General features: G+C 37.0%; 1 protein-coding gene across 1 annotated transcript in view; it reads right to left on the reverse strand.

Moving 5' to 3' along the window:
- Positions 1–7,584: 7,584 nt before the first annotated feature.
- syt7b (synaptotagmin VIIb) overlaps positions 7,585–15,623 on the reverse strand; it is a 138,134-nt gene continuing 130,095 nt past the window's right edge. Inside the window, exons 11-13 of the mRNA XM_084110062.1 lie at positions 15,349–15,548; positions 14,269–14,391; positions 7,585–14,135 (exon numbers count right to left, since the gene is read on the reverse strand). Of these exons, the coding sequence (XP_083966188.1) occupies positions 14,287–14,391; positions 15,349–15,548 (305 nt within the window). The 3' untranslated portion in view covers positions 7,585–14,135; positions 14,269–14,286. The remainder of the gene's footprint in view (positions 14,136–14,268; positions 14,392–15,348; positions 15,549–15,623) is intronic.

The following is a 15,623-nucleotide window of genomic DNA, read 5'->3' on the forward strand; positions in this document are numbered from 1 at the left end:
GTGTAGTTACATAAAGATATATCTTCTAGTCATTGATTAGCATATTCTGTCTTGATAATCTATAAATCGCGTTCCGTGGGCGGGTTTATGTAAATTTTAGGGTTCATGATGTCACTAACCCAGGTTAGTCCTTCCCAGCCATTTGTTGTAGTCCTTAAAAAGCTTCTTTTTTTTTTAAAGCAAATATCTCCCTTTGCTTTGAACTTTGAGCGTTGTAATTTTGCAGATGTTGTTTATGCTCAAACAGCAACATTACACACTAACTAGAGTTTGAAAAGTGAAATCATATTCAACCACCCCTTTAATGTGGCTGGTCAGTCATTTTAACCCCAAGCTGTATTTGGACATTTAGGTCATATTTAAAAGTGTATAAATATCATTGCAATGCAATGACATTCATATATTTTTATGTTTGTCCAAGTATGTTTTGGGACCAAAGCGTACATGCATTTTGAAAACTCTCAGCCAGAAGATGGCAGACTTTTCCTTGCTAATAAGATGAATGTAAAGAGGTGTGCAGCGACTGTTGAAATGCATCCAAGTATTTTGACTAATCGAGTCCTTTAACATCATACTCAACTAGCGGTTGTTCGCCGCAGGAGCGAGTGCACTTTTCACCAAAACAGATCCGACACTGTCCTGAATGCTGCGGTACACAGACGTCAAAGGGCGTGCGATTTGATGGCAGTGAGCTTTTAGTCATGACAGTTTTCTCCTTTAAGCGAGCAATGTCCCAGATATGTGTCCTGTGTACCTGTGTAGCCTGCATTTTTAAAAATGACTAAACACAGGCGTTCTCACTGCTAAAAAGCACAGATGCCACAGGGCTGTGGCGCTTTCGTTCACATGCTGAGTTTCAGTGTGACTATACCAATTTATCTCAGTTTCTTTGAAGAAGAAGAAAAAAAAAAGAGTAGTGCTGAAAGATTGAGTATTTCTTTTTGCTCAGAGGGTTTTGGTATTTGAACAAACTCCCCAAAACTCATCCTGTTAGTGCTACAGACATTCATTATACCTCAGATCACATGGCTTCCAGTGCAGTTCACTAGAAATGTCTGAACAAGGTGAACAAGGGAGTTGATTGACAAACACCCCTATGGACCTTAGTTAGGTTAGGCGTCATATTGAATTTAACATGGATGAAAACAAGGTTGTGAGGGGAAACTTATTTTTAGAGTGTTTGTCTACTGAAATTTTTTCATCAGCTACTACAATCCATTGAACACTCTAGGCTCCTTTCCCTCAGAGCCTCTTTCATAAGTATGGCGCTACCCTGATAAAGGTCTATAGCAAGCACCCTGAAGACCTCAGCAACCGCATTGCAACGCCAAGGCAAACATCCACAATATACCTTAGCACTGAAAATATGCAAGCAACAGACAGTCACTTATTATATATATATTTTATATAAATATAAAATTGTCATATTCAAAAGGAACTGATAGAACTGTTGCCAATCCATATAACCACTGAAAAAGGAGGAGGAAATGAAGCCGAATATAAAGCAAAAGGAAACCATATGAAGGAAAATGATAGAGAGAGTTTCTGAATTTCACTGCCTTTCAAAAGTTAGAGTTTTTGAATGTTATATTTTATGCTCACCAATTAAGGCTGCATTTATTTGACCAAAAACGGTAGTGAAATGTTGTGAAATATTATTACAATTGACAGTTTTCTATGTTAATATATTTTAAAATGAAAAGCTGTCCATTACTCCAGTCTTCAGTGTCACATGATCAGAAATCATTCTAGTATGCTGATTTGCTCCAGAAATGTTTCTTATTATTATTATCAATGTTGAAAAGTTGTGCTGCTTAATATTTTTATGGAAACTGAGATAAATTTAGAAAACAGAAAGTTAAAAAAAAACAGCATTTATTTAAAATAGGAATCTTTTGTAACTTGTAAATGTCTGTAATGTCACTTTTGATCATATTAATTCACACTTACTGAATAAAACTATTTCCCTAAAAAAGAAAAAAAAAGACATCTTGAATGGATATGTACTGTCCTGTACCAGTGGGCTTTACATTGGGCATCAGCTGGACACAGCACATTGTTTATCATATAAATGTAAACAAAAAAGTCCTTATAATCATTGGGTTCACAAACAGGACTTAGATTAATCCAGGATTAGGCCTTAGTTCAAAGACATTTAAGTAGCTTTTGTAAATGTAAATTGGACAATTGAGACAAAACAAATGCACTGACAGTTTAAGATATGTCACTGTAAGTTGCTTTCAGTTAAAACAGCTCAAACATTTTAGTCTGGGACTAGACTTAAGCCTTGTCTGTAAAACCAGGGGTTAAACTTATTATTATTACCATAATCTGCATAAGACCAACAAAATGCAACATTAACATGACAAAGACTGAATATGAAAACTGACCATTGTAAATGCAGAAAGTACAGAAGTGTGATTTACCAGCCAAAAATAAACATCAATGAGATTCAGTGCATCTTGACTGCTGCATCATAGCTTTATTTTGCTCAGTGTCAAAACCTTTTTGAGAATAGTGCATAACAGACAAGTGACTGATGAACTGACAGCCAAATACTGTAAAGTTTGATTGGCCAAATGCTATAACCAACATATCTTTGAGCCTTTGGTCCCGACCTGCCAGTTGAGCAATACTGTACAGTGTAATATCCTGGCTACTTGTTTGTCTTTAACATTTTTTCACTGTGAAGAACATGATCTGAGACTTCTTTGTCTTTTAAAGGACACACTCAGATTTGCTCTTGTGAGAGACTGATAGACACCCGGTACACATACACCTCAGACAGAGAGACTGTGTGATACCTGGCTCACAGGTGAGCTCTGCCTTTATATAGCATTGAAAGAGCCTGCTGCGTGATCTCACTGACCTCTGCCATCTGTCTCTATGGAGATGAGGAGAAACGGAGCCGGCCAGAGCTGCAGCATAACACGTCCAACACTGCAAACATTCCTATTATAACCACTGAAGACACATACACTGCAGCCCACCCGGCTAACCGTACAAAAAATTTGACACAAAAAGAGTGTTATTTAAAGGTAATGTTCTGACAGCTGCATCCTCATAATTTTAGGAACAATTTACATGATCACAAAGGATAACAAAAGGAGTCTTTAATAATAAATTGCACGTAGGAGAGTCACAGGGAAGAAGCTCAGGAAATAAACACACTTACACATAAACAATGGCGGAGAATGAAACAAAGGAAACTGAGGGCTTAAATACAAAGGACAGTAATCAACTGAATAGAAACAGGTGCGCAGAACTAATTAACAAACAAGGAAACTTACTATGGAACATGCAAGCAGGCATTAGTTTAAGAACTAAAATGAAAATTAATTTTAAAAAAAACTCCATAGACAAACTATATAGACAAAAAAAGACTAATACAAATGACAAAAACAACAAAATTACAAAAACTTTAACTAAAATGAAAGAATAAAAATAAATAATGACCAAAAACTATAATAGCATATCCATGATACTAAAACAACAGCCTTCAATATTAAAAAGGCATTATGAATAATACAATCTTAGCACCATTACTGATCTCATTGATGGCAAAATGGTGTTGAATGATAAGTTTCATGTAATAAAGAATGGGTGGATTTCATTTGACCCTGCTTACAACAGAGTAAAACTAGAGAGATGAGATCTATTTGAGCTTTCTTAGTTTGAAATGATGTGAATTTGCTTTCAATCATGAAGTGCTCAGCTGCTTTATTACCTGTGAGACCTGCCGCTGAAGTGCCAGCCATCGCAAGATCTGACTGCTGGTTTCTTGAAGCTTTGAGCGATGATTGTTCTTGTTAGTGAACCTCATCAGGAGAAGTGGTGTACTTGTGATGGATACTCTGTAATGCTGGCAAACTAACTTTTCCATAAAAGTTGTATATAACTAACATAATGACAAGTGTAGGAGGATTAGTGAGTTGTTGGAACATTGTTGGACACGCTGCCAAAATTTTCAACTTAAAAGCTTATTCTCAGTTGCTGCCTTATATTTTTAAGTATACTTAAAAATGTAAGGCAGCAACTGAAAATATGCTTAAATATGTACTGGACATTTAATCACGCTATTTAAAACCTTGGTTGAAATAAATTATTTTTAATGGAAAAACATGTTGCCATGACTTATCGATCATTTAATTTTTTTTTATAGTAAATGCTATTGGAGACTTTTATCATTCTACAAAGCATTTTATTAGACAAAAATTGTATAAATAAAGGATTTTGTCTTATTGTCAAAGTTGTTTCATTGTCTGCCGACACAAATGCCAACATATTGTTAATTAAAACTATTAAAATCATTTTTGTTAATTGAAATAATTCTGAAATGAAATAAAATGTATCTATTAGATACTGAAAAATAAATTAAAGCTATAAAGAAAAAAAAATTAAAAGAAAAAAATTACAAAAAGCTCATAAAATGACTGCAACTCAGAATTAAAATGTTTTTAAAATTAAAACTAATTACAAATATGAATGAATAAAATAACAGAATATAAATAATACAGATCAGATTACTTTGAAAAGCCACATGATTGGAAGTAGGCTAGAGATAGTTCACCCAAAAATAAAAATTCTTTCATCATTTACTCATCATCATGTCGTTCCAGACCTGTAGGCTATGACTTTCTTTCTTTGCAAAAAGAAAAAGATGATATTTTGAAGAACACATTTGTCTCAAAACTTTCAAGTTCTACTGAAGAAAGGAAGTCATACAGGTTTGGAACAACATAAGGATGAGTAAATAATGACAGAATGTTTATTTTTGGGTGAGATCGGTTTAATGGTTTATTCAAATCAGTAAACCCACATGTGAGCAATAATAACAGCTACTTCCAATTTGAACAACGTCTCCAAGGTTTCAGGCTGCCGTCTTCATGGAGCTGTAGACATCAGCTGGTGGGTGTCTAAGACAAGTTAGACTTCTGCACTAACAAAATTAACACAATCTTGTGCGCAAACTCTTAACATAAATGTTCAGTATCCATGGAGAAAGCCAGCTTGTTTGGTGTGTGGATGTGCCGTTCGCCCACACATCTCTCTGACATGTTCCTGTCATCCTCCACCGCGGCGAGCATGTGCGTGGTCTGTGTTTGAGTCGTGACAGGGTGCCTATGCTCTCAAAACTGCTCCTCTGTTCCTCTCTATCCACAAATATGCAGCACTCTTTGCCTGTTTGACTGGTGTAAACTGTGTTGATGCTCCTCTTAGCGCTCACAAAACATGACGTGAGTGATCGCAAGGGCAAACGCAGGCTTTTGTCAATTTCCTCTTCATGTGAAAAGCTGCGTTTCACACTTAAAATCATCAATCAAAATGGACAAAATGCTCTCGGTCTTATTGTGCATAATTCACGAGTCCACGTTATTCCAAAGAAAGAAGAAAATGTCTGCGGAATAACATGCATTTGTTCTACTCTTAAAGAACTTTCTACTTCCCGCCTGCCTCCAGTAAGTTTTGGACACCCAATTTTCATGATCCAATAAATTTTCGATGGATAAAATCAAGTTTTTGTAGGTAACACCAAATAATCGGAAATATTATTGATTTGACTGACACTATGAGAACAAAACTATATGTATAAAACTATATAACAATGACACTATTGCCTTGAGGTGCTTTACAGCAGAATTTGTCTCATATTTGTTAAAGTTTGCATATTGATTGTTAGTTCCCAGTTTATCGCTGTGATGCTGCTTTGAAACAAGCGGTATATAAATAAAGGTATATAAAGTTTTTTATCATTGGAAATACAATAGCTTTTGGATGTACACTATATTGCCATTACTCTGTGCAGGCCAGTCAAGTTCCTTTACACCAAACTCGCTCATCCATGTCCTTATGGACCTTGCTTTTTGCACGGGTGCAAAGTCATGTTGAAACAGGAAGGGGCCATCCCCAAAAAGTTCCTACAAAGTTGGGAGCATGACATTTTCCAAAATGTCTTGATATGCTAAAGCATTAAGAGTTCCTTACACTGGAACTAAGGGGCCAAGCCAAAGCCCTGAAAAACAACCCCACACCATAATCCCCCCTCCACTAAAATTGACACGTGGCACAATGCAGTCAGGCAAGTACCGTTCTCCTGGCAACCGCCAAACCCAGACTCGTCCATCGGATTGCCAGACAGAGAAGCGTGATTCGTCACTCCAGAGAACACGTCTCCACTGCTCTAGAGTCCAGTGGCGGCGTGCTTTACACCACTGCATCAGACGCTTTGCATTGCACTAGGTGATGGAAACCCATTCCATGAAGCTCTCTACGCACTGTTCTTGAGCTAATCTGAAGACCACACGAAGTCTGGAGGTCTGTAGCTATTGACTCTGCAGAAAGTTGGCGACTTCTGCGCACTGTGTGCCTCAGCATGCGCTGACCCCGCTCTGTGATTTTACGTGGCCTACCACTTCATGGCTGAGTTGCTGTTGTTCCCAACTGCTTCCACTTTGTTATAATACCACTAACAGTTGACCGTGGAATATTTGGTAGTGAGGAAATTTCACGAATGGACTTATTGCACAGGTGGCAACCTACAGTATCACAGTACCACGCTTGAATTCACTGATCTCCTGAGAGCGACCCATTCTTTCACAAATGTTTGTAGAAGCAGTCTGCATGCCTAGGTGCTTGATTTTATACAACTGTGGCCATGGAAGTGACTGGAACACCTGAATTCAATTATTTGGAGGGGTGTCTCAATACTTTTGGAAATATAGTGTGCATTGAACCCCAGGTTGCACATGTCGCTTCTTGTTGATATCTTCTCATTAACACTGCTGTGTTTGTAATATAACGACTGAGGGAGTGACAGCAAATTTGACATCTTCCTCTCATCTGACCAATGGAATCAATCTCTCTCTCTTCTTTTCCTCAGTCATATAAATGCTATAGTGGGTTTTTTTCTTCTATTGGGGCAAATGGAAATGCAAAAATGTTTTGTAGTTCCAGTTCGCCACTACAGAAGTTTACCCAACTATGACGTCTTCCACTTCTGAGAATCCCGGAAATGTGTAAAGGGTACATAGACACAGCATTCCAAAAAATGCATCGTTCAAGTTAAAAGAAGTTCAACTTTAAAACCTGTCTCTAGAACTTGCTTTTTTTATTCCACTGCCCTGCGTCTCTCATTTTAAAACACAAAAATGCATTTAGTGTGAACGGCCTCTTACTCAGTCAACTATTGTCTCATCTGTGCCTACTTTTCCTGAATGTCTCCCAAGGAATTCTAGGAGAAACATCTTAGACAGTCAAGGTGAAATGCTTTTCACAAACCATTTTATATATCCATAATTTAACGAATTTCCAAATAAAACAACAGAATATTCACGTAATGTAAGATTTAACTTGATTTTATCCATCTACCCATAGATTGAATTGTGAAAAGTGACTGTTACAATACCAGAATGACATCAGATGGTTGAAGAAGAAGAGTTTAAAACTAACTTGTGATGTCAGATGAAAGGGAAAGTTGTTTCAGGTGCAAAGTAAGTTATTTCATTTTGATAAAAGATTATGAAGACCACTTTATGTAATAATGTCCACATAAATTGCAACCTCTGAGCAATAACGCTTTCCTATTGAGGTTATTTTCTACTTCTGATGTGCGTCAGAGAGGACAGGTGAGGTCTGTTTTCCACCAATTTCCGTTTATTGGTCTCAATTTTATTCTCTTTCAACAAAAGACAGACAGAAACTCTTGATTCATTTCGGATGCTGGTAGCACTGTTGAGGGGTTACAGTTTGGGTCATTGTAAATTAATCAGAAGAACTCGAGAGTCGATTTACGGAAAAAGGCGGTGGAACATCGCAACACACGCACACAGAATTTCTTGAACAGAACAAAGTTTTTTTTTTTTTGCCTATTAAAACCCTACAGAACATTAGATCTGTGCAAAGATGAAATCAAATCACACAATAACAAAAACAAGTCAAAGGAAAAGCAAAAACCATTCTATCATAGAATTACTATCATAACTGCCCTTTAAAGCAAAGTGAACTCATTCTCTCAACTTATAAATCAAGAGACTCCAAGAAACGTGTCAGTTTCCTTTTTATATACAGGTTTACATCTATTTACACTGTACATTTATGCCAAAATAAATCATTAGTATGTCAAATCATATTGTGCACACCACAGCGATGCTGAGAAACATCAGGGGTCTTCGTCAAAACTCCCCAGGTAACATTAATTTTTACAAGCACACACACAAGTTCACACAACGTCTTTAGATGGGTTGTCGTCACACACATCAACGTTCACTTCCGACTCCTCATTCTGATGTCCATAACTGCCTCTGTGTCGACAGACGTGACCATTAATGCTGGTTGTTTCAAACCTGGTTTGGCATTTTGTTTCGTTAGGCCAAAACATCTGCAATCCAACAGCTGAGAAACTAATTCAAACAGAAATTTGTGGATACGACAGTATAACAGACAAGCTCACATTAGCCGCCTCACCGCGGTGAGTCACAGAACTAGACGAGACAAGACAAAGCATGCCGCTTCACCGGTGCATTTATTTCATTTTCACGTCAGGTGCTCGTCGTTTTCAACTCGCAAAGCAAAACTCACTAAAATGTGCATCCTAAAAGCAGGACCGTCGAAACCTGGGAAATTTCCAATGACAATTTGTTTTCACTCGAGAACATGTTAAGCAATTAGACACAATCATAGCCAATAAAATAATATTTTATGTTATGGGTTCAGTATAAGTTCAATTGATATGGGGCACAATGTGAAGTTTTTATTTTGTTTTTAAATGTAGTCATCTATACTAAATATAATAAATAATAATAATAACCAGTCAGGAAATATTTGGTGTTTAAAGACATGTTAGGAGTTCAGTAGGCCTATAAGTTCAAACTGTTAACAACATTTGGGATATAATGTGGCAAAATCATCTTTAAAATCAGCTTTGATCAATCAATTAATAAACATTTAAATTTAGTATTGAAGTATTGATGAAGAACTTTGAGGTTTTAAAATGTGCTTGTATTTTTGTTAAAAGCCCTGGACATTTTAATAAAAAAAAATACTGATTATTAAAATCTGCAAAGTTGTCTAAATTGTCCTTTTTAAAGTGGGACTACTTTTCTAGGTGGATGAACGTCTAGTTATTAATATAAGGTGTAGTTTTACATTTATTGTCAAGCCAATTATACTTGTTAAGTGTAATTGTAACTGACATTATGCCACAAATGCTGTCAATATTAATTGTATTTGTATTAATTGGGTCCCGCTTTATAATGGGTGTCTTTAACTTATGTACTAACATTTCAATTAATAATCTGATACAATGCACTTATTGTGTACATACATCTTTTACCTACATACAATTACAGCTGTAATTACATATATAATTATATTTTTAACCCACCCTTAAGCCCATCCCACCAAACCTGTCCCCAGCCTTACCCGTATCCCACCGCAATAGCAGCAAAAGTGTTTTGCAATACAATATGAACACAATAAATACATTACTTATTTTTGATGCAAGTACATAGTAGTTAAAGACACCTAATATAAAGTGTGACCATTCCTGTATCCAGAACATTTCTTTAAATAAAAAGTTAAATAAAGCCAGATTTGGACCAATAAGATTGCACTATGGGCAAGACTTCACGGTAAACGCAAAAGAAATCAAATGACAAAAATTCAGAAGGACATGTAACAGAAATCTTTTATCAATTGATGCTTTCTTTATCAACCATGAATTCAAGCGACGACCCTGCTTACAAGTCCAAATAAAATAATTCACACTCATTTTCATCCATCCTTTTAGTTACTCCTTTAAACCAGGAAGTACACTAAGTTTTGAATAGTTTTTTAGGTCTTGCTCTCACTTTGGTCTGTTTTTGGTCTTTGAACTCTTTTCTCCCACTCTCTTTGTGTCTTTTGAGGACTCGTCTGTCACAGCGTGTTAGTCGAGGGGGGAGGACAAGCTGCGAGAAACGTCTGGCAGTGATATTCACGTCTAACGTCTGCTTTGACACTAGGAGCACATGCATATGGAGGGGAGAAAAGTGATGGATGTTTCACTTACTGAAGGACTGCGTGTGTGTATGTATGTGTGTGCTTCAAGTCGAACGAATATGAACGGATGTCCTAACCCTGAAGTTAACCCTTACATTGACCTAGAAATGTTTTCACTGTTGTACATAAATATTGCTTATCTACAGTACATTGCCTTATAATTTCAAGTAAGGAGTTTGCTTCTTCAATGAAGTTTTGTAGTCCGTTATAATAAGTATAGATATTTCTCCTAATTTAACTGTTGACATGGTAACAATTTGAAACCTTCCCTTTCTATATTTGCCTTTTCTCTGTTACATAAGTAACACATTAAGAGGCGACAGAAATCCCAAGCAAACGCAGCATACAAAATGTTTTTCGGAAAACAAAATGTGATAGTATTGCTATTATATCCTGCAGACTTGCCATTTATAACTCACATTATACTAACCTCGACACTAGGCTAATGCTGCCTTCAAGTCATGTTGGAATGATCGTGTTTACGAGATGAGACTGTATGAATAAGATCGCAATGTTGCAATTAGCGTTATTTTCATTGAGCACAGACTTTGTGAGTCGAGGGCATGTTGATTCAAGAATTATGCCAGAAGCTAATTGCCATCATAATAAGCTGTAATTGTGAATGCCGATGGCACAATTCAGTTTGCACACATTTTGTGCACTGTTCATGAGGAATAACCAAAAAGCTTGCTACAAAACTACTTATTAACCGGTTTATGAGCTGACAAGCTTGTGGAACTAAACTACATTGCACATCATTCTCTAAAGCAGAGATTCCCAAACTTTTTTTGGTCAGTTTATCCCTTATTTACCTAAAATATTTACGTGAAGTATCCCCTGAGATTTTAAGTTAACATTTCAATAATTTAACAACACATTTGCATGTTCATGGGTTCTCTGACGCCGGTTCATTTTCAAATGATATGCAGGTAAACAAATAATATATTTTGTATATTAAGTGTATATTAAGTGTTTTTTTATTTGATCATTATTTGAATTATTCATTATTTATTTCAATTTGATTTATTATAGGTCTTCATTAAACAAATACTCCATGAAGTTACCCTATGAAATCCTGCTCAAAAGAATCAATTACACACATTTATCCATGTTAATTTATGCCCAAAAAGTGAACACTGCAAAACTAATTTTGAACAAAAATAGTGGAGAACAAAATCATCACTAAAAAGTTGTGAAAAAGGCATAAAAATAATAGAACTATGGCAGTTTTCTTAAATGTAATAAATTAAATAAATTAAAATAAATACTAGATGAATGTTCTGATGCATATCTAATAATTTATTTAGTAAATAGTTGAATAAATGTAAGCATGTCTTCGTGACGAATAAAAATATATCCTCCTCAGTTGAGCTTTTGAAGCTTCCATTCAATAAGTTAATGCAATATCCCAAATTTTGCATAAAAATATGTGGACGGAAAAAAAAGTTGTAAATAAAACAACGATTACATGGAGTACCCTTTTCAAGAAAATATTATTTCAGTCTTTCATCAACGTTTTGTTTAATTTAATGTTACTTGCTGTTTCTTTGTAATAATTAGTGAAAATTGTTTCTACACCATTTTTTTGTGTATTTGACTTTATGCTGTTGCAAAATTTTTATTCAATTTGTGTCTATTTTATTCCAGCCAAATTCCTGCTGTAATTATGATGTCTCAAACTTTGCATTAAGACTTGAAGGCAGCATAAGTACGGTAAGGAATCAATCGTATGATCCAACCATCAACACATACACAAATACAGACAGCAACAAACACACACACCAACTCAAAGACGCACAAACAATCACATGACTTACATTATATTTTCTGCTTCCGCTCTTTTTCTTTAGTTAAGTTCTAAATTGCACGTCTTATTTTGGAGGGAACTTCTTCAGCCCTTTTGGAAATGAAAAGAAATGAACAGCGTTTTGGCAGCGTTGAACTCACATAGGCAGTGTCATTGCATACTGGTTAAGTGGTTGATGCAATCCTCTGCAAGATGTGTACGTTACATGAGGAATGCTAGTTTAGATAAAAGGATTTCTGTGGTTCTGTTTCTACAACAAAGGCGTATATGTCGACACACGCTTCAAACGCACACTCCTTTCTTGTCCATCTCATTTTGCTTTGGAAGAAATTTAGCAACGTACTTAGTCTACGCAAGTACACAAATGCTTTGGCCAATGCATTGCAAGCGTGCCATCCTGATGTACATATTTAGGATGTGTTCACATTTTGCAGCTTTGGTTCCATTAAAATGAACTCTGCGATTGCTCTGTTAGTGCGGTTCATTTGAATAAGTGTAAACGTTGCCATCCGAATCTTGGTGTGCACCAAACAAGTGGACCGAGAGCCCTGAAAATGTGGGTCTCTGTGCACTTCCAAATTAACTGTGGTGGAAATATGAGCACAACACAGACCAAACACATCTAAACTAACCCAAAACAGGACGTGATGTCACAAGATGTGACCCTAAAAAGGAAAGAACGCTCAAGAATACCTGGTTCTTCTCGTCATAGAAGATACGTTGCCTATTACACTTCGGTACAGGTGTCGGAAACGCCGTCACTTTCGAGCAGATCTTCGTTTGTGTGTGTAACGGAGGTATTCCTGGTACTGTTACACGTTTTATGAGCTCTTCGTGAGTTCTCGGCTGGTAAAAATACCATCAAATGTACGTACGCACATACAATGAGCGCATTTAGCCCAGCACACGGCATTGTTTTAGATGTTCCTTAAGTTCTGTCGCAAAATATACATCATAAAAGTTTTGTATCATCAGGTTCGGTGTGAACACACTCTTATGCTGGGTTCTGTAGTGGTAACAAACGATAAGAGCTCCCTTCATATGTCTGCGGCAATAAAGAGAAATAATACATTAGCGCCTCTAGTGGTAACACTGAGAATTCAACACGTTCTTGCATTGTGTTACTAAGTCCCCGTTTACACCTGATGTTAAAATGCATTTTTGTCAATCTGATCACAATTAGAAAACCCTAAATACAGGTATAAATGGGGTCTAAAACGTTTCGAGCTTGTCTACTTTTGACCCATTCAACCAGGTTGCTTTTGTAGTGTAGTCGTTCATGTGGGCAAATACATTCAGAGAGCCACAAAAGCGTCAGCATTACTGGACATGTTTTGAGAAAGCCCACCAAAACAATCAATTCAAACTTCACTATGTTGTACCAAAACAATTGAAATCCCTGTTACCCTTTACTTCCTTTTCAGATCACTCGTAAGCAGCATAATTCATTCATTCAATCGTATTCGTGCACAGTACTTGGCGCTCCTCGAAAGTGATGTAGAATGTGACAAAATAAGAGGGGAGGGTCTTGACAAAATCCAAACACAAGTGGATGCATCTTAATACCAGGTGGAAATGGGACTTAATCGTACAATGCATGAAATCAAGCTTACATGGCTAGAAACAACAAGCATTCAAGTACTTGCGTAGACCCACTAACAATTCTCGTTTTTTGTCCATATTTAGTTTTATACACTTATTGGAATGTCCTAAAATTGTTTAAACATATTTCCCCTATGCACTTGAACTGATCCAGTTAATTAAAGTGAGCTGAAATTTTAATTTTTTCCCATTTTTTTTAACAAGACCTCTTTTTTTCTGTCACATAACAGCACCCACAGTACATACAGACGACGAAGAGTTCCAACGAATTTCTACACTGTTCCGAGAAAAAACATCAAGAGGTGACGAAGTCCAATACATAACAAGTTCATCCCTCCTTCAACTAGGTATTGCACTGTGGTTGCGATCCTTCCGGATATTTCCGTACGTTCAGAGGGACAGGAGGTGAGGGAGGTGAGACACAAAAATGGCAATATAGGGGTCTGTTCGAGAGATTGTTTTCAGCCGTTTCAAGTTCAGCGATTGAAGTTGATAGAAGTCACCCTGTTCCGCGGTCCAGCTGTTCAGAGAACAGTCGAGTTGTCAAACTTTTTCTCAAGGAAGACGAGTCTGTTTACCTCTCTCAGTTACGCAAGACTTTCTCTCCCAGTCTTCTTGGCAGTGCTTAGCCTCTTTTTGGTGGGAAAAAATAAAAGCAGTGAATAAAGGAAGGATCTCCATAAACAAACTGCAGGAAAAAAATTGAGAAGGGAGAAAGAGAGACAGAGAGAGAGAGAAAGAGAAAGAAAGATAGTTGGATGGCTTTTGGTACCCGTGTTTAAACTTGTGCATATCAACAGGGTTTTGAAGGTGTTGTTTACTTTTGGTGGGCGGGTCCTTCAAGCTTTGAGAGCGTGCCATTGGGCAACAGCAGTGCGCGGACGACTCATCATGTCTTTCCAATGTTTTACCTCTGCTGGGCCACTCTTCCATGAGAGATAGATCTACAAATATGGCATGAAAAGAAGAGAAGGAGAGAAGAAGAAGGTGGAAGAAACAAGAACAGGAAAAAATAAGTATTGTGTTTTCCATAAAATTTACCAACACCAAAAAAGTTACAAACTGAAAAACCACAAAACAACATATAAATATATATGTTATATATATATATATATATATATACACACTGAACAAAATTATAAACGCAACATTTTTGTTTTTGCCCCCATTTCTCATGAGCTGAACTCAAAGATCTAAGACTTTTTCTATGTACACAAAAGGCCTATTTCTCTCAAATATTGTTCACAAATCTGTCTAAATCTGTGTTAGTGAGCACTTCTCCTTTGCCGAGATAATCCATCCACCTCACAGGTGTGGCATATCAAGATGCTGATTAGACAGAATGATTATTGCACAGGTGTGCCTTAGGCTGGCCACAATAAAAGGCCACTCTAAAATGTGCAGTTTTACTGTATTGGACATTCATCCACGACCATCACCTCATGTTGCAGCATGATAATGCACGGCCCCATGTTGCAAGGATCTGTAAACAATTCCTGGAAGCTGAAACATCCCAGTTCTTGCATGGCCAGCATACTCACTGGACATGTCACCCATTGAGCATGTTTGGGATGCTCTGGATCGGCGTATACGACAGTATGTTCCAGGTCCAGACAATATCCAGCAACTTCGCACAGCCATTGAAGAGGAGTGGACCAACATTCCACAGGCCACAATCAACAACCTTTTTTTTTTTGTATTGGGGGGGGACCCCAATGTTTTGTGTACATAGAAAAAGTCTTAAATCTTTGAGTTCAGCTCATGAAAAATGGGGGCAAAAACAAAAGTGTTGCATTTATAATTTTGTTCAGTGTATATATATATATATATATGAATTTAGAATTTAGTTTTATCCCCCAGCCCCAGAGTGTATGTGTGTGAATGTCCCCGTGACATCGCACCTTGCCTATGACATCATTGCGGCTCAGTCTGTCCTTATCCATGACTGTGATGACGATGGTGGTCTCTCTGAGGACGTGAGCGGGGACATCGAAGGGGAAGGACTCATTAAATACTGGGTTCAAACACCTCTTCATCACCACCGTCTTCTTCTTCTCCACTCGTTTATCTTTGTTCATCAGCCACACTTTGACGTAGGGGTCTGAAACGCACGCAAACAGTCCACAGTGAGTTGCGTCCAGGGAATCAGAATTCCTGTGATGAATTCTAAATTTCA

This window comes from Abramis brama (assembly GCF_963993115.1).
Source record: "Abramis brama genome assembly, chromosome: 3".
Classification (NCBI taxonomy): Eukaryota; Metazoa; Chordata; class Actinopteri; order Cypriniformes; family Leuciscidae; genus Abramis; species Abramis brama.